Source organism: Heterocephalus glaber, unplaced genomic scaffold (genome assembly GCF_053883595.1).
Source record: "Heterocephalus glaber isolate CG9 unplaced genomic scaffold, H.glaber_assembly_v1.0 deba00000594, whole genome shotgun sequence".
In the NCBI taxonomy this organism is placed as follows: Eukaryota; Metazoa; Chordata; class Mammalia; order Rodentia; family Bathyergidae; genus Heterocephalus; species Heterocephalus glaber.
In genome coordinates, this window is record NW_028258151.1 from 33560974 (window position 1) to 33580751 (window position 19778).

General features: G+C 40.9%; 1 protein-coding gene across 10 annotated transcripts in view; it reads right to left on the reverse strand.

The window, feature by feature from the left end:
* The window catches only part of Ambra1 (autophagy and beclin 1 regulator 1), a 193281-nt gene that overhangs the window by 31577 nt on the left and 141926 nt on the right, over positions 1-19778 (reverse strand). For all 10 annotated transcript variants that reach the window (XM_087205049.1, XM_004851920.4, XM_004851919.4 and 7 more), the window contains one exon: positions 9838-9948. In XM_087205049.1, coding sequence (XP_087061175.1) covers positions 9838-9948 — 111 coding nt within the window. The remainder of the gene's footprint in view (positions 1-9837; positions 9949-19778) is intronic.

The window sequence follows — 19778 nt, forward strand, 5'->3', positions numbered from 1 at the left end:
GCAATTACTATTTTACCTATACTTAATGTCTCGAAAATGTATGGTGGGTACTTTTGCTCTTGCATGCTGCTGTTACACAGGTCTTACTTGTGTGTAAACAAGTATTTTGGTCAAACATAGACTCACTACCAACATAAAAAAGCAGCTAACTGTTTAATGGCATGAAAAATGGGAAAGAAAGTACAAATGTTTCCTTCTTCCGTAAACCTTAACTCAAAGCCCCCCCAAAACTGGGCAGACAGACGCAAAGCATTTTAACAGTCTTGATTCCAGGTGACTGCATTTGTGTATGATGACTTCAAGGCAGTGGCCATCTTTCTCACCTTACCCCCTCCTCTAATTCCACCCAGTGTCACAACTGCCCTGGTTCCTGGACCACACTCAGAGAGACATGCAAATGACAGATGAAAAGAATGCTGAAAATTGTGCCGGCTTCTCCAGCAGCACAATCAGCTTTAGGAACTTTGCAGCTAGTGATCCAGGGCTGTGCTTCCATCCTAAGGTAGGGGATGTGGTAGGCACAGAGCAATCTGGCATCGCCATTATAGCAAGCACCGGGTGGTGTGTTATAATCTCATTCTTATTCCAAAGCTCCAATTAGCAACTTACACTTGCTACTTGTTGTCTATTAATTTCCCACGTGGAAATGGAAATGGTCAGCTATAATGGTAAGCGATCATTACCTCATCCACTTACGCAGCTTCTTCTCTTAAGGCTGAGATTTTGATGAGTTAATTCATGCAGCCAGAGAATTCTTGGACCTCTATTACTCACTTTCTTGGGCCATAGGGAAACAATATACTGATGATAAAGGACAATTCATTCTTTTTGATGCAGCAATAATACAAGCAGAGAGAGAGGAAAAAAATGAAGTGAAATACAAACCAACCCCCTGGGTCCTCGAGCTCCACACCTGGCCTCCCAGTGGCAGTTCAAACTGCAGCAAGCATGAGAACGCCCCAGAGGGCTCATCCGAACACACCACACCAAGGTGGGACCTAGGGCTCTGCATCCCAGCAAGTTCCAGGTGTCGCTGGTGTCAACTGTCTCTGACCCTTGAGAACTCAATAACCAGCTTCCACATAGAGGCAAAACACACTGATGCAGGAGGTTCCGTTGGAAGTTTGAGGCCATTCTGAGCAACTTACCATTCCCTGTCTCAAAATACAAAATGTGCTGGGGATGCAGCTCAGTGGAGGTGTGCCCCTTGGTCAGATTCCCAGAACCACACACACACACAAAAAAAAACCCTAAAAAAACAAAACACATATTGGAACAGACAATGCGGCAGTTAGCTGGGCAGCTAAGAATGGAAAAAGGTTGAGAAAGATAAGATTTTTCAAATCGAAATTGCTTAAGAGCTTCAGGGGGCAGCTCCAGGGGGAGCAAAAACGATGCAGGAGACAGCAGGAAGCCATGTTCCAGACTTTGCAATGTAATCTCCTCTCAATTAGACACGATTTCCAAGGGAAAATGCCCTAGCAGGGATCAGGAGGGGCTAGAAATACTGATGCCTGGAGGAGCAGATGGCTCTGGCTTCCTATCAGCGCCATAAATTATAAACAAACACCTTGGATGAAGATCGATGGGTAGCCTGTTGCTGGAGGGCCGGATGGGGCCATGGGAGCAATCAGCAGTGCAGTGCTTTTGCAAATGCATTAGATGCAATTTGGAAAACCCAAGAGGGTTTAAATCAGCAGGAAAATTTCCTCTTGGACATCTCTGGGTTCCTCCCATTCCAGCAAAAGACCAGAGCAGCCAGATGACACAATTAGCACCATGCAAAGGAACCAGTCACTGTGTCCCCCGTGGTGGCTGCTACACACCACTCACCTGTTACATACCCCCTCGTGTGTGTGTGTGTGTGTGTGTGTGTGCGCGCGTTTTATTGGGAATTGAATCCAGGGCCTCATGCTGAGTTACATCTTCATCCCCAGCCCTTTTTATTTTCAAATTTTGAGACTGGGTCTTGCTAAGTTATCCTAGCTGGTCTTGAACTTGTGATCCTCCTACCTCGGCCTTCGGAGTAGCAGGGTTTACAGGAGTGTACCACAGGGCTGCCCACTGTCCACTGGTTTCTTTAAAGCTTGTTCTAGTAACCAAAACCATTCACCCAATGAAAGTTTACTGTTAAAATTCACAGTGAACGGGCCGGGGATTTAGCTCAGTGGTTCCAGCGACTGCCTTGCAAGCGCAAGGTCCCGAGTTCAATCCCCGGTACCAAAAAAAAAAAAAAAATCACAATGAATCTAATATGCTAATTTTTTCATGAAAGAAGTTCCAAAATTATGTACACATGAAGCCATATTCACAAACTTCTGAACTCTCTGTAAATAGTAATTCATTAATCCCTTGATCCCAAGTGAGAGGAACAGGTGGCAAAAATCTTTACCCAAACTCCATAAAAGGGTCAAATTCAGTTCGGAGACATATGACCAGCAACTTGGTGGCTGCTGAAACTGTGAGTAAACTAAGGGTCTGTGACTCCCAGGCATCAGCTGTCCAAGAGTCAAAGGGTCCCGCCACCAAGAACCAAATCCTACATGAGACAGAGTCCCAACTGACTCTACTGACCACTAAATCTATAAAACGTGAAATTCAAAACTAGAAATATACCTTCCTTAGACCAGTAAGGAAACAGGAACCTGCAGTAAAGGTCATCCTAGAGAGCAATGCCATGGAAAGGAACACTGGCTATTTGCAGACATCTGTGTCCTAAACTCCTAGAATTCAGGTTTTTCTCAAGGGTAAAACTAAGAAAAAGAGGGCACTTTTATTTCACTTATTTATTTATTTTTGAGACAGGGTTTCATCACGTAGCCCAAGCTGGCCTTAAACTCACTATGTAGCCCAGGCTTGTCTTGAACTTGTGGCAATCCTCCTGCCTCAGCCTCCCAAGTGCTGGGATTACCACACTCAGCTTAAGAGGGGACTTTCATAAAACAGATTTATAATAACACAAATAAGTAAGAGAGAAAGGTGAGCCATAACTAAAGGAGCACATCTTATTCCTTACATGATGCTTTTTGACCAACTTGGGTTTTACAAGAGCCATCCTCAAAGATAGAAGAAAGAACACAGAAGTAATGACAAATGCAAAGGAGACTGACTGGAAGCTATAGTCCACATGAGTTGAGGTTTGAAAAAACAAAAAGTCCTTACAAATTATACTAGCTATATATACAATATCTGTATTTTTCTGGAAAAAAATATTTTTCTTCCCATGGAAAGTCATCTCTAACCAGGTAGAAACAACATCTCTAAGCAGGCCCAGAAAGCTGCACAGCTAAGGTGACAGGCTGAACTCATCTAAATGAGCACAGAGAGACACAGAGAGAGACAGAGACAGAGACAGAAACAGAGACAGAGACAGAGAGACAGAGACATTTTGTACGGCAGAGTACCAGAAATGGTGGCAGATCTGACTTCAGAATTATGACCACACTCTCAGAGAATCATGGTACAACTTCTAAGGGAAAAAGCATGGTGAAATAGCTCCCACACTGCTCATTTATTACAGCAAGTACCAGGTGCTATTCAGAATACGTGACACATATTAACTCTTTTAATTTTTATAACCATCCTATCAGATTTGCATTATTATAGTCTTCATTTTATAGACAAGGAAATGTAAAGAGATTAAGTAGTCAAAGACAAACTGCTATGTGGTGGCTGAGTCCAGAACTGTAATTCAAGAGTTCATGTACTTGGTAGCTGGGGATGTAGCTCAGTGCCAAAGCGCTTGCCTAGCATGAGCAAGGCCCTGAGTTCAATCCTCAGTACTGCCAAAAAAAAAAAAAAGTCATGTATTTAACAACAGTAGTCTAGAAGTACCATTCTCTATTTTGGGTGGAAAGAGGATCAGGCCCAGGCTTCTAAAGGACAAAAAGAGTAACTTCAATATTGCTACAAGCCTAGTGTGGGAGTGCATGCCTATAATCCTAGTACTCCAGAGGCTGAGGCAGGAGGATCCCTGGGAGTTCAAGGCCAGTCTGGACTATACAGCGACTCTCTCTCAAAATAACAAAAATGCAAACAAAACAAAACTGAATATTGCTTCAATACTATTTCAGTTACCATCTAAATAGTTTCAAAGGAAAAGAAAAAAAAATTCCAAATTACATTTCTAACACAAGCATAATGTTGAAACCAAACTCCCAGATATTTTTTTAAAAACACAGATCCATTTCACTTATGAATATCAATGAAAAAAGTTCTAAGTAAATTATTAGCAAGCTAAATCAGAATGCACCATAACCAGGGGGGCATGGTAGTTCACACTTGTAATCCCAGCACTCAGGAGGCTGTATCACCATGAGTTCGAGGCCAGCCTTGGCTACACAGCAGGTTCAATGCCAGCCTGAACCACATAGTGAGACTTTGTCTCAAAAAACCAAAAAAACAAAACAAACAAAAAACCAAAGTATATTCTTCCGCTGTACCCTCCTGAATAGCTCAGATTACAAGTGTATCTCACTATACCCAGCAAAAATGTACTTTTAAAGTTCATGCTGAAAAGCAGAAATACAAAAGCAGTTCAAAAATATAAAAATAGAAAGAAAAATTTGGATTAAAATAAAGATTGGGCCAGGAATGTCATTCAGTGGTAAGAGTGCATGCCTAGCATGCACGAGGCCCTGGAGTCATTCCTCAACACTAAACAAACAGCAGAGGGCTCTTCCTACTCTATTTTAAAACATACAGCCTCAAGATGAAACTCAAGCTAGGCATGGTGGCACACACCTGTAGTCACAGCTACCAGGGAGATAAGGTAGAAGAATCCCAAATTCAATGCCAGCCCAGGAAAATTCAGTGAGACCTTGTCTCTGGATGGAAAGGTCTAGGGATGTAACTCAGCGGAAAGTGCTTGTTTAACATACATGAGTCTCAGGGCCGGGAATTTAGCTCAGTGGTTCCGTCGCTTGCCTTGCAAGCGCAAGGACCCGAGTTCGATACCTGGTACCAAACAAAAAAACCCAAACAAACCATACATGAGTCTCTGGGTTCATTTCTCCTCACTGCAAAGGGAGGAGGGAGAGGAAAGGAGGAAGGGAGGGAGGAAGGAGAGATAAAAGAGAAGAAAGAAAGGGAGGGAGAGAGGGATGGAAGGAAGAAGGAGAAACAAACTCATGTGGACCACTCAAGTGAATAATCAGACAGATCAAAGGAACACAATAGATAGCCCAGAAATATATCTAATGTACACAGGAAATTAATAGTATGATGAAAATGACAACCCAAATTAAAGAAGACAAATGAAATGGACAAATAAGACATATGGGGGAAAAGTCAGATCACATTTCACTTATTTTGGACCATGTTTCCCAGTGAACCAAAAATTTAAATGTTAAAGAAAAATGTACTAAATGATTTTGTTAATGATGTCACAAAACCTAGGAACCATAAAATAATTATAAAAGTATAATAAGTGTTCTTCAACTTCGGTGCTTGGGAGGATCGCTTGGACACCGCTGGGAAAAGCCATTGAAAAGGTCATATGACTGCAGTTCATTCAGAAGAAAGGAATAGAGCTAATTAATCGAGAAAATGCCTCCTCTTGATACTGATGTACTGAACTACTGCAGTCTACCGATCTACAGCAGACTTGTGGAAATTACTGGCCTTAGTAATAGAGAATTCCTTACCCACCCTGCCTTAGTTGTAAAGCAGGTGTTGTGTGACCACATGGAAGAGATCGAGGCCTGTTTAAAGGAAGCACAGAAGAAGGGTCGGTTGCAACATAAAATTTCTCAAGTAAATGGAAAATAAGAAAAATTCTCACAGAATGCAGAGGAAAAGGCCAAAGAAATAAGATGAGGAAAGAAGAGAAAAGGAGAGATGTAGAGGCTTGTCCAGGAGATACAATCTACGTGTAATAGGAAAACCTGAAAGAGAGGACAAAGCAAATGAAGCAGAAACAATAATTACGGAGCTAACTGAAGAAGATTTTCCAGAGTTAAAGAATGAAGTAGACCTGAAAATGAAGACGGCTCACAGGGTACCTTTAAAATTTAAATAGAAGATAGCAACACCTAGGCATATCCTTGTGATTTTTAAATTTCAAGCATAAAGAAAAAATTTTGCAAGTATCCAGAGAAAACAGGTTACTTATAAAGGGGCAAAAGTCAGACTGACCTCAGATTTTTCTCTTACAATTCTAAATACCAGAAGACAATGGAACATTTACAGAGTTTTAAGGGAAAATAATTTTGAACCAAGAATTACATACCCTTCCAAATTAGTATTTGTGTATGAAGGCAACTGGAAGACATTCTCAGATACTAAGGGGTTAAGAAAGTATATCGGCAGGACTGGGGTTTCAGTGGCACCGCTCCTGCCTCGAAAGTGGAAGGTCCTGACTTCGATCCTCAGTACCAAAAAAAAAAAGTATATCAACAAAGAACCTCCTCTGAAAATTTTATGAACGATTTACTGCATCCAACAGAAAAATTAAATAGAATAGGGAGATAACTGTAAGGAAGATTTAATGACTAAAACTAATTAAGAATATGAAATCTAAAATTGTTACATTTAGGGTAATAAACCTAAATGCTAAATGGATTTATAAGCTAGATCTAAAATTTTCAATTTATATAGTTTTAAACTGTCAAAATGCATACCAAATATTCCATGTCAATAAATGTTATCTTATTTTTTTTAAAAAGTGTAAGTATAAATTATAAAAGTATGAAGTATAAAAGTATAATTTTGACTTAAACTAAGTTCTATGACAGAAATAACATCCAGCAAAGTCAAAAGACAAATGACAAGTACAAAACTGCTCTTCTAAGTTAATTTTCTCTATTTAGAAAGAGGTTCTGTAGAATTGCTAAGGAAAAGACCAATAAAACAACAGAAAAAGAGGTTAGGTCAAGACAAAGCAACACAAAGGGTAAAGTACATCAAAAGGCACATAACCTCATTTGGAACATGAGAAACACAAATTTAAGATGCACACATACTACTTTTTACCTACAAAATTTGTAAATAACAAAAATTCAATTGGACATTTTATCAGAAAGAATTCATAGAATCAGGTACTCTCCTGACCTACAGGTAGGAATATAAACTGACAAAGCAAAAGACTGAAAACAACTTTAAAATCCTTCAATAAAAGTCAGGCACAGTAGTCCACATCTGTAATCCCAGCAGCAGGGAGGCTGAGGCAGGAGGATGGCTGAGAATTTGAGGCCAGCCAGGGATACATGGCGAACTCAAGGCCAGCTTGGACTGCATAGTGAGACTGTGTCTCAAAAAAGAATATGCATAGTGTGCTGCCACTTGGATTAAAAAAATATAGGAAACATTACTTTGAATTTGCTTATATATACACACAATATCCTTAAAAAGGTATATAAGAAACTAAGAGTGGTTGCCTATGGTGAGTCATGATGAGCAGCAGGGAGCAGGTTTTGAGGCTTTTTATTGTATAGCCCTTTATTAAGATTTGTGTGTGTTTGTGTGTGTGTGTGTGTGTGTGTGTGTGTGTGTGTGTGGTACTGGGGATTGAACTCAGGACCTTGTGCTTATGAGGCAGGCACAGTGCCACTGAGCTAAATCCTGGGGCTAAATAATACTGTCTCTCTCTTTTTTTGGTACCAGGGATCAAACTTGGGACCTTGCACTTTCGAGGCAGGCGGTGGAACCACTGAGCTAAGTCCTCAGCCCTTTAAGATTTTTGAACACTCAATGTATTATCTAATTCAGATTATAATAAAAGAAACAAAGTGACAAATTAAAGAAACAAAATAAGTATAGGTAAATTACAGCCAGTAGGATCTGGGCCAGAAGCCTTGTGATGAGCAAGCAAACCTGGGTTTTCAATAAGGGGAAGGTGGACTGCTATGGATTTCTGGGAAAAACCAGATTCTTGGCATGTGGCTTACAAACACTGAGCAAGAAACAATGGCTTCTACTGAGGCTTCACTAAAAATAGCTCAGGAAAGATTAACCTCATTCTCCTTGTATGATGAAGATACCGAGACTAGCATATTGTTAAAGGCCACAGACAGAGAATGCCTTAATTTAAGACATCTGACAAACTCTTACAATACTCTATACATGAGAGAGAAAATGTGGGCTTCAGATGCAAACAACCAAACCTAAGCCACTAATTCATGAATCCAAATCCACACAGATGAGGATCACAGTAATAGCCTACATGGTATGGTGCACTGTCCTGACTAATTATCATTTTTGCTAATACTCTGAAGGAAGATAGACAAAAGATGTTGAGAGGCAGGAATTAGGGACTGCAATGACACTAAGATAAAATTTAATAGAAGCAAATGCAAATACAAATACAAACCTGCTTTAGTTTTTAAAATATTCAAGCCACGAAAGTGCAGAATGCTTGAGTTCTGGCTTAGTAACAATTATCAAGGAATGTTAAGTCAACACAAAATCAATAGTGACTTTAGAAAAGGTGGCTGAAATCTTAGGTTGAACTAAACTGTCCAAAGCCCCGATGCACTATGTATTACAAAGCTCATGTCGAGAGTTTTCCGTGTTTCCTCCCCTCCGACCTGAAGTTATAAGGAAAGATGAGCAGAACTCTCAAAAGATTTGAATCACATCAGAAAAAGGGATCTAAGACAGTTTTTCTTGAAGAGAAAGATTTAAAGGGAAAGAGCTGGGTGTGGTGACACATGCCTATAATCCCACCACTCAAGAGTCTGGAACAGAAGAATCACCATGAGTTCCAGGCCAGTCTGGGCTACAAAGTGAGTTCAAGACCAGCATAAACTTCACAGCAAGACCCTGTCTCAAAAAAGAGAAAAGGCAATTTATCTTCAAATAGTTGAGAGACTATCATTTAGAAAAGACATCATTAGGCCTACTCTATGGAGACTCAGGTAGACCTATGATCAGGAGGAGGGAATGACAAGGAAACCGTTGGCTCAATACAAGAAAGAACATTTTAATAGAAATGTAGCAGTAAAAGAATTAAGATGTGTTATGTACATGTACCACCAACTCCCCTTGCTGAATGAAATTATGTACTGACATCATGAAGGTCTTACTACAGAGTTCAAGCTGGCCTTGAACTCACTATGTAGCTCAGGCTGGCTTCGAACTCTCAGCAATCCTTTGCCTCAGCCTCCCAAGTACAGGGATTACAGGTGTGCACCACCAATAAAAATTTTAAAAATTAAAAAAGAAAGAAATTTAGCAGTGATGGTTGGTCCTATCATCAGAAGTATGCAAACAGGGGCTCAACTACCACAGGAACTGGGCGGGGGGGTTCATTAGCAAGTGAAATGAAATGCCTACAACCTCCGATTCCCAGGGAAGAATGGGCTGCAGGACCAGAGATTTCTCTGGAAGTGAGGAAACAGAGCTGTCAGACAGGTATATTCGTAAATCACGTTATCAGCCATACCACTTGCCGCAGACCACTCAGACTTGGATTCATCAATTTATCAGTCGCGACAGTCTTTCCTTAAGGTCCCAAGGTGCAGCTCTCAGGTTCCGCACTCCCTCTTCTTTCCCTTGCTCTCCGTTCCACCTAACTTTTTGGCTTCAGCCAATGAAATACAGTCTACAAGCTCCTCAGGGAAGATGCGAGTCTTTGGTAGTTGCTTAACTGAGAGTGTAGAAGAGCTGTAGAAATGGCATGTGGCCATCAACTATTCAACCAGGCCATAGAAAATCGAGTGCTGGGCCCAGCATTTAGCTCATTGGTTTTGCCACCTGCTGCGCAAGCACAAGGACCCAAGTTCAATCCCCGGTATCAAAAAAAAAAAGAAAAGAAAATCCAGTGCTACTCAAGGTTTTAAATTCTGGCTCACCAGAAATCTACCCCTTCCACTAGTACCCAGTCCTAAGTCGACTCACCATTACTGATTTCCGGAAGGTCAAACTTAGTAAAGTCCCACCACTGGAGCCGGTAGGTTGTATTGGCAATATTACTGGCCACCGCAGACTGTCCATCACCAATCACAGCCCCTAATGGGGAAGAAGACAAGGAGGACATACCACGTTACATTATCTGTTTCCATCGCAGAACACAAAACAATACCGGGGTTATTGGGAAGATGATGAAGAACCACCACCAAGGCCAAAGAAAGCTGAGGACTCCCATCTGGCAAGTCCTTGTCTCAAAAAGAAACCAGACATATTTCTCAAGAAATGATTCTACATGTAAACATCCCATTCATCAACCCTTCTCATTACTACTTGTGTCACCACTGTGGCAGGTCCTGTATATGTACTAATAGTAGGCTCATAATCTAAAGAAAGATAAATTTTCATATAAAATGTAGAGAAAGAGGAGCCAGAGATGTAGCTCCTAGCAATGTACCTGAGTTCGAATCCCAGTACTGCCAAAAAAAAAAAAAAGTGGAGAAAGAAAAATGAAAAATGAGAGAACACCACGAACACAGAAAAGCCAGAAACATTTCGGTCCCTGAACGACTTGGTAGTAAGCCGCACACTTTGGGAGACAACCTCCTCTTTTGTATATGAACTTCTTCCTAACAAGCCATCTTAAAAGAAGGCTTCCTCCAGGGAAGAGGTAGCTAAGCATGCAGCTGACTGGATGGAGAGAGGCAGTAAAAAAATGAGGTAATATTTGTTAATCTCTTTTGGAACCCTGGCATGTAACACAGCAGAAATTTATGAGTTTAGCTTTGCAGCATCAGAATATTGTTATTAAGGCAATCTTTTATAATCCCCCCCAAGAACTTCCTTGAATTGAGATGCACTTGTAATATTTCACAGCTTAACTTTCCTTGAGATATACACTTCTCTATGACATTTTTTCCTTGGTAACCAATTAAATAAAAAATGGATTTTTTTTTAACAGGGTGACACTTTAATTTGCAGTTGTATTTCATTTACATGAACATGTCATTTCCTCCTCCTCCTCCTTCCGAGGTGCATTTCATACACAACCACCCTTCTGATCAGACAGAGCCAAACCTTCCTGGGAGAATAGAACATTCTCACATGCTAGGGAACCTGAATGGCAGTCTCCGCTTCAAATCAACTCCTGCTTTGCAAAACTGAACTTGTTAGCACTTACTAGCCTTGGAACAATGTACAGTTATAAGCCTAGGTTCTTCAGTATATTACCCAGTCTGCCCTCTCTGAATATCATGGAAAAATATCCCCTCTCTTCTTTTTTGGGGGGGAGGGGTCCTCCTTGCACTTGTGAGGCAGGTGGCAGAACCACTGAGCTAAATCTCCGGCCCTCTTCTTTTTTTTAGAGAGCTGCATTTACTGCTCTGCTACTCTCGGTGTTGCCTTACTCTTTCCACAAATGAGCAAGAGAGTGTTCAGAGAGAAAATGTCCTCTATACAAGCCATGAGGTACAGAAGTATCCTTTTTACTTTTAATCAGTGGCTACAGCCCACTGCATCACAAGACACTTTCAAAATCAGTTTACTTGTTCATTTCTTGTGCTACTGGCATTATAGTTTAGATCTACAATGTCCTCTAAGTGGCTTATGTGTTCAGAGGTGGGGTTTTTGGAAGGGCTGGGTCATGGAGGGCAGTATAGCTGATGAGCTATGAGGAACTGGGGCCTGGCTGGAGGCGGTCACTCTGTGAGACCTGCAGGGGTTTGTCTCCTTCCCCAGCTCCTTGCTTCTCACTCTGCTTCTTGGCTGCCATGCCTGGAGCAGCTTCCCTCCTGCGTTCTCCTCTGCCATGCTGTTTCTGCCTTGGAGCTAGCTGACCTTAGACTAAACTATGAGCTAAAATAAACCTCTCCTCTTTTACACTGTGTTATCTGATATGTGTCTCAGTGATGAGGAAAGAGACTAAGACACTGGGGATTGAATCCAGGGCCTCTGCACTGAGATACAGCTGTTTTTTATTTTTTGAGATGTGGTCTCACTAAATTTCCAAGGTTGGACTGGAACTTGCAAGCCTCCTGGCCTCTGTCTCCCAGAGTGCTGGGATTATAGGTCCACGCTACCATGCTTGGTTTAACACTAGTTTATTTTTTAAACATTATTTTATTAACAGCTTTTCCCCCAGATTTAATTTTAAGGAAAGTTGCAAACACTAGTTCATTTCCAAGAGGATGATGCCTCTAGATTGTGCATTCCTACTATGGATAATATTGCCTTTTTGGGGGTGAAAACTGGTTCAAGGGGCAAAACTCCCAAAATTACCCCCACAAACACTTCTCATAACCATTTAGTCTCCTTCCAAATGCTAGAATATATAGATACACATTATATCTATGATATGAAAATTTTATGGGATGAAGGAAGGCAGGAAAGAATGTCCAACAAAGTTTATTAGGAGAAAAATAATGAACTAAAGACTGAAAAACATTGGTTTTTACATAAACTCGCACTGGTCAAATTTTTTACATCTTGCAAATTCAAAGACAAAGTCCCAAACAGTCACAATCTACCTGAAGCCCTGAAAAAGACAATATTTGGAGGTGCTACCAACACTCCAACTGACCTCAAATTGCTATTAAGAGCAGGTCATAGGGGTGCATACTTCTAACCCCAGCATTCTGGGAGGCTGAGGCAGAAAGGATGGCAAATTCAAGTCCAGCCTGGGCAACTTAAGAGACTTAGAGAGGTCCTATCTCAAAATTAAAAAGAGCCAGGGATGTAGCTCAGTGTGAAGGCCCTGGGTTCAATTGCCAGGACCACCACCAATAAAATTCCAAAGAAAAAAACAACAAAAACCACTATTGAGAGGGCTGTGGCATACCGTTCAGATGAGCACACCCTTCCTTTAACCTCCATAGAATATTCCCCTTCAATAATTATATCTTATGTGAAAATTTTGCTGCCTTCTGGAACATGAAGAGGTTCAAATACCTCAGGATTTTTTGTTTAAAGAATTTAACTGGGCTTGGCATGGTGGCGCACACCTGTAATCCAGCACTCAGGAGGCTAAGGCAGGAGGACTGCCAGGAGTTTGAGGCCAGCATGGGCCACACAGTGAATTCAAGGCCAGCCTGAACTACACAGGCTGTCTCAAAAAATGAAACAAACAACTCCCCCCAAAAAAACAAACAAAAAAAGGAATTTATTTATGACTCTAGAATCAAGTAACACTTCAAAAAATAGAGTAAGCCTGCAGGACTTTCTTTTTTTTGCATGACTTTCTTTCTTTTTTTTTTTTTGGTACCAGGGATGGAACTTGGGTCCTTGCGCTTTCAAGGCAGGCAGCAGAACCACTGAGCTAAATCCCTGGCCCAATGCAAATCATTTCTTAGTTAGAAGGTCTATCACTCCCCTGGGAAGAACTACTCAGTTTCACTCTGACCCAGGCTCCACTCTGCTGAGCTTCTGAATTGCTTCCTAGGCAGGCTTGTCTTGTATCTAGACGGCTGAGATCTCCTTTTGAGGTTTTCTGAACCACAGTCTAATTACTTTAGTTCCTTACGTCTTCTTCCAACTATACTAGAAAAGCATAACCTGAAAGGAAAGAAGGTAAATGGTTTTCTTAGTGTATAACGAATGAAATGCTAGTTGCTCAGAGAGGGAAGAAAATTAATTTAAGAAACAAACTTCATATTCTGGGAAGGAATGAAACCCTCTTAACAGTAAAACAGCTCAAGAACAACAGATGCTATCCGAGTTCTGTGGATATGCAACTGGGAACACAAATGATCAAGACTCCAACCTCCAGCTCCAGAGGGAGGCGTCCTGTAGAGAGAGGCTTTGCCTCCAGAAGCATCTTCTGGAGAACAGCTGTGCACTAAACTAAATGTGTAGGGTGGCACTGTGGAGAGAATGGGGAGGTGCTCTCTGCCGATGCTGCCAGAGTGCTGAGGAGGAACAGAGCCTGGTACCAGGAAGGGTGGATTTTCAGTGCTGTGTAAACAGATTAGGGAGCTAAGGATGCCAGCAACCGATTACAGCACTGTCACCAGATTCTCTTCTCTAAGAACTGCAGGCCAACTCAGCCTGTCTCTTGGAAACACCAGGAAGAAAAAGTATCACCATGTTAGAAAAACAACAACAAACTGACCAACCATTTAGTAAGCCTCTGGCCACTCTGCTGAAGGTCGAGGAAATGTGCCAGAGTGAGTTAAGGGACTGTGCCACAGCCTATCGACAGAGGCACACTTAGCCTTAGAAACTGACCCTGCGAGTCCACTGAGGGATTTCAAAGGCATCAAGGTCCCCCCTGTTATAACAGAATGGCACAAGTGAGATGCAGGGTTTTGGAGCCTTCATACGATTAATATTTGGGGGGTTGGGAGGAGCCTCATGTAGTGCAGGACATTTAGCATCCCTGACCTGCACCCACTAGATGCTAGTAATGTCCCTCTCTAGGCAAATGTGACAACCAAAAATGTCTATGTCCCTTGGGATAAAAACCACCCCTGAATGGGAAACTCTGTGCCAGAAAATGTAGTTTGCATTTTAATCGCATGAAAGATACTCAGAAAATACCGTTACTGAGATGCCTGGTGGTTAAGGCACTAAAACTGTCACTGATAGTGGTTATGAAGGGAAACTAATCAAAGGGCACAGAATTATACAAATAGTCCTTGGCAAACTTCAGCTTTTCATTTCTGTCACGGGTTAGAGTTTGGCTTGAACTAGGATCTTACAGCCTATTTTATTTTTGTTTTTCCCTGGCTTCAAAGAATATAGACTTTAAAGGCAGGACTTTTTTTTTCACCAGACTTTGATACTTCCTGTCAGTACCTATTACAGTGAGACTTTGTATAAATTGATCACTCTGAACCTCAGTTCCCTTACCTATAAAAAAAAGTATGTAATAGTGCTGTACGTACTACAACTTACACAGTTGTTGTTTAACAAATGGTCATTAAGATTACTTTAATCATATCTGCCAATCTCTGTGTTTATTTCCTCTATAGGGCTAACTCTAATCAGCAGTTTAGGACTGGGGATTTAGCTCAGTGGTTCTGCTGCCTGCCTCCCAAGCAAGCAGGCAAGTGCAAGGTCCTGAGTTAGATACTCAGTACCCCAAAATACCCCAAAAAACAAGTACAATCTAATCAGTAGTTTAAGCCAGGAGGAGTGGCACACATCTATAACCAATCCCAGCACTTTGGAAGGCTGAGGCAGAAAGATCACAGATTCCGGCCCAGCCTGGGCAAATTATCCACTTAGGAAGACCCTGTCTCAAAATTTAAACAAATAAAAAAAATTTTTAAACAGCTGGAGATATAACTCTGTAAAGGTTTCGGGTCCAACACCCAGTATGGAGTGGAGGAGGAAGTCAACAGCTCATAGATAGAGGTCTTTTGTAAGAAACCAGCCCAAATATTAACGCCAGGGCCAAGAGAGAGAAGCATTTACTTTTTTTTTTTTTTTTGAGACAAGATCTTGCTAGGTAGCCCAGGCTGGCCTTGAACTTGCAGCCATCCTCCTGCCCTGCCTCCTGAGTGCTGAGATGACAGGTGTGTGCCACCACACCTGGCTAGCATTTACTTTTAAAATTATTTATTAATTGATTTATTTATTTTGTGGGCTTGGGAACTGAACCAGTACCTTGCACATACTACATAAGTGTTTTACCTCTGAGCCACATCTAGCCTTTTAAAAAGTTTTATTTTGCAATTCTAGGCCACAAAATGCTATGTAATAAATCTGAAAAAACAGAAATCATAGAAAGCATGCTTTTAGTTTTCAAGAGAATTAAACTAGAAATCAAAAGGGTATCTAACAAAACCCTAAAAAACATGGAGATTAAATAATACACCTCTAATACTGGCTCAAAGAAAACATCTCAAAAGAAATTTTAAAATATTCTGAATTAGGGTTGGAGATGCAGCTCAGTAATAGAGCACATGCCTAACATGTGCAAGGCTCTAGGTTCATTTACGAACAGAGGATAAAAAAAAGAATACTGAGTACTAAATTGAATTTAATGAAAGTAAAGCTTATCAAAATTTGTGAGAGGCAATGAAAATAGTACATAGAGAGTTGGGTGTGGTGATGGATACCTGTAATCCCAACACTTGGAAGGCTGAGGCAGGAGGACTGCCGGGAGTTTGAGGCCAGCCTACACTCCAAACCAAGACCTTGTCTCACCCTCCCCCAAAAGAGTATTTAGAGAAATTTATAGCACTAAATTCTAAAAACATGATTATTTTCAGATGACATGACTATGTAGAAAATCCCAAAGAATCAACAACAAAAAAATCCTAAAACTAGTACGTAATTAGAGCAAGGGTGCAGATACAAATTCAATACAGGGAAGTCACTTGCTCTCATGCACCAGAAATGAACAAATAAGTAATTGGAACATAAAAATTAAAATAACATTTACATTAGCAACCAAGAAGAAAAACAAACAAGTACAAAATTATAAAATACGTACAAGATCTGTATTAGGAAAGCTCAAAATTCTGTTGAAAGAAATTAGAAAAGATACAACCAAACTGGAGAGAGAGTCTATGTTCATGGATAGGAAGACAATATTGTTAAGGTGTCAGTTCTAAATGAGAAGGGGACCAACAGATAGAGGGAGAAGGGAGGGGTGAAAGGGACAGAAAGAATTAAGATATGTACATGTACCCACAAAGAATGTAATCCAAAAATGTAAAAATGTAGTACTAAAAGTAAAACTTTTAAAAAGAAAAATAATGTCAATTCTTCCTGGCCTGGATCTGTAGATTCAATGCATAACAATGAAAATCCCAGCCAACAATTTTGTGGATATTGACAAACTGACTGTAAAGTTTATATGGAAAGACAAGAGACTGAAAATGATATGGAAAGAAAAAATTAGAAGACTGATACTACCTGACTTCCTACAGAGCTACAATAATCAAGATTGGCAAACAAATGGAGACAATGGACCAAAACAGAGAGTACAGAAGCAGATCCACACAAGTCTAGTTAGCTATCTTTAACAAGGTATCAAAGGCTATTCAATGGAGAAAGGAGTCTTTCCAACAATGGCAACGCGGAGCAACTGGGAATGCACATTAAAAAGAGGAGGGGCCTGGGTGTTGTGGTGCACACCTCTTAATTCCAGCACCCAGGAGACTGAGGTAGGAGGGTTACTGTGAGTTTGAGGCCAGTTTGGGAGACATAGTGAGTGCAAGGCCAGCAACTATATATAGTGAGACCCTGTCTCAAAAAACCAAACAAATAGGGGCAGGGGATTTAGCTCAGTGGTTCTGGCACCTGCCTCGCAAGTGGAAGGTCCCAAGTTTGATCCCCCTTACAAAAACAAACAAAAAAACCCAACCAAACAAACAAAAACAAAAAACCCAAACCAAACAAAAAAACCAAAGGAAGAGATTTATAAGTTTTTTTTTACATGTCTTGATATTGAAGTTATTTGAGATTTTGAAATAAAAGTTTAAATCTACTCCCCAAAAGAATCTAGACACAAATCGTTTTTTTTTTATTAAATTCTTTTATTGGTACATTGTAGGTATACAACACAATTACATTTCTCATTGGGAATTGTACCTTTACATAATGCATCTTGGTTCTTATTTTTTCCCCATTCCTAGCCCTCCCTTCACCCCCTCCACCTTTCCCTATTTACAAAGGCTTTATTTCCAGTTTTTCCATTTCTCATCATTTTTCCTTTCCCTTCTTTCCTTTCCCCTGTCCCTCCCACTAACCCTACCCCTTTGAACCTTTTCTTCCTACTTTGCATTATCGATTATTCATTCTAATCATTGGTACATTTTAGGTATACAATATAATGACATTCATCATTGGAAATTTGCACCTTTACATAGTCTCTCTTGGTTCTTATTTTTCACCCTGGCCCAGCCCTCCCTTCAACCCCTCCATTCCTCCCTATTTACAAAGATTTTGTTCCTATTCTTCCATTTTCTCATATTAATCCCATTCCCTTCTATCCTTTCCCCTAGCCCTCCCACTTCCTTCCCCTTTGCCCCTTTTATTCCTATTTCACATTACCTATTATACATTTAGTCCTTATTTACACTTTCAGTTTCTCACACCAGAGAAACTATTCGGTATTTACACATGTGTGTCCTATTTATTTCACTTAAGAGTATCGCCTCAATGTGCATCCACTTAGTTATAAATGTCTCTAATTTCTCATTTTTTATGGCTGAGTAGTACTGCATTTTATAAAAAAACCACATTTTCTTTATCCAGTCTCCAGTTGATGGGCATTTGGGCTGTTTCCAAGTTTTAGCTATTACAAACTGTGCTGCTATGAACATGGGTGCACATATATCACTGTGATATGATTCTTTTAATTCTTTGGGGAAGATCCCCAGCAGTAGATAAAAATCTTATAAATCTTATTCAAATTGGACCAAAGTGTGTAGATGTAAAACACAAAAATATAAAACTCCTAGACGATCTAAGGAAAAAAAACCTAGGCAACCTAGTATGACTTTTTAGACATAATATTAAAAGCAAAACCCACTGATGGAGATCACCCTGAGTGAGCTGAAAATTTGTGTGGGAAGGGAACAACTCTCCACACTACTAGTCACAGCAGAGGTCTCAATGATCTACGATGCTGACAAGACAATACTGCAGCTAAGGGCAACATGACTTGTACACAAAACTTCTATAGAAGCAGAAATTAATCTATAGGAAAAAACAAATTTCCCATTAATCAATGATCCGTTCCTGCTAGAATGTTTTGTCTCCTTGTTGCCAGGACCCTGCTGGCGTCAATGCTCCCCATTCCACTGTTTACTGCATCACCCCTTAACCTTTCAAGAAGCTGTGTGTTCAATAAATAGAGGCAAGCTCCAGGAAACAGCATCTTAGCCTGATAAAAGCTTTGACCACCCTGCCCCCCCCTTTGGTACCAGGGATCGAACTCGGGTCCTTGCACTTGCACAGCAGGCGGCAAAACCACTGAGCTAAATCCCCAGCCCTAGTCCCCCTTTATGCAGTAAAGATCTTGTCTTGTCTTTTGTCATCATACTGTCAAACCTTAGTCAGGTGGTTGGGGGTCTGATCAGCTTCCAATAATTGGTGCATGATCCAGGGACTTACTGCCTGACCAAGTGAAGGCCACCCAGAGTGGAAGCCTCTAGAGAGTAGATATGGTGTAAGGACTTCATGGTATGAAACAAAGTCTGGACCAGGGAGCTACTTAAGGTTAGTGCTCCCTGCCGTGAAAAGGTTTAGCTTGGGATTAAAACATGAGGCAGAATATGTCAGCTGATGAACAAAAATACATCCAATTGCTCCAAGACCTCTTAAAAAAAGCAGGAGCTCATGTTCTGGCCAGTAGCCTGTCAAGAACGTTAAAAGAAATTTATAAGTTTAACCCCTGGTTCCCACAGACAGGCAGGTTAGACCTAGAATATTGGGAATGGGTAAGAAATAATTTTAGGGGCATGGAGGAATAGTCTCCCTCTCAGTGAGATCAGTTCTTATTCCCTTACAAGGTCTACATGAGAGAAACTGAAAGTAACACAGCCAGTTTCTAAGGCTGCAAAGCCTTCAGTCACTGGCTGCTGCACTTTCCTCACAAGATAAGCTCAACAAACAGGAGAGTTCCCTTCAGGAGGAAAGACTTCCGCGGCAGCTGCCACAACCTTTGCCAGATTTACAACTGAGGCCAGCCTGGAGCACTATGACTAAATACTAACATGTGCTCTGCGAGGCAGTAGCCCAGGGAGAGGCCTTTGGCGCACTTGTGTGCTTTTCAGTTGGTACTAAGCCAGATCCAGATGATGAGAATGGAGAAATAAATGTTCATACCTTCTCAGTACCTTTTATACTGGGCTTATTAGAATTTATTCTGGGGGTGCGCAAAAGCGGAGCACAAAGACCACATGTTGTGCTACAGCCTCAATGCCAGCAGCCACAGACTTCATGCTCCATGGAGAAAATCAAAGAAACATGAGCTGGCC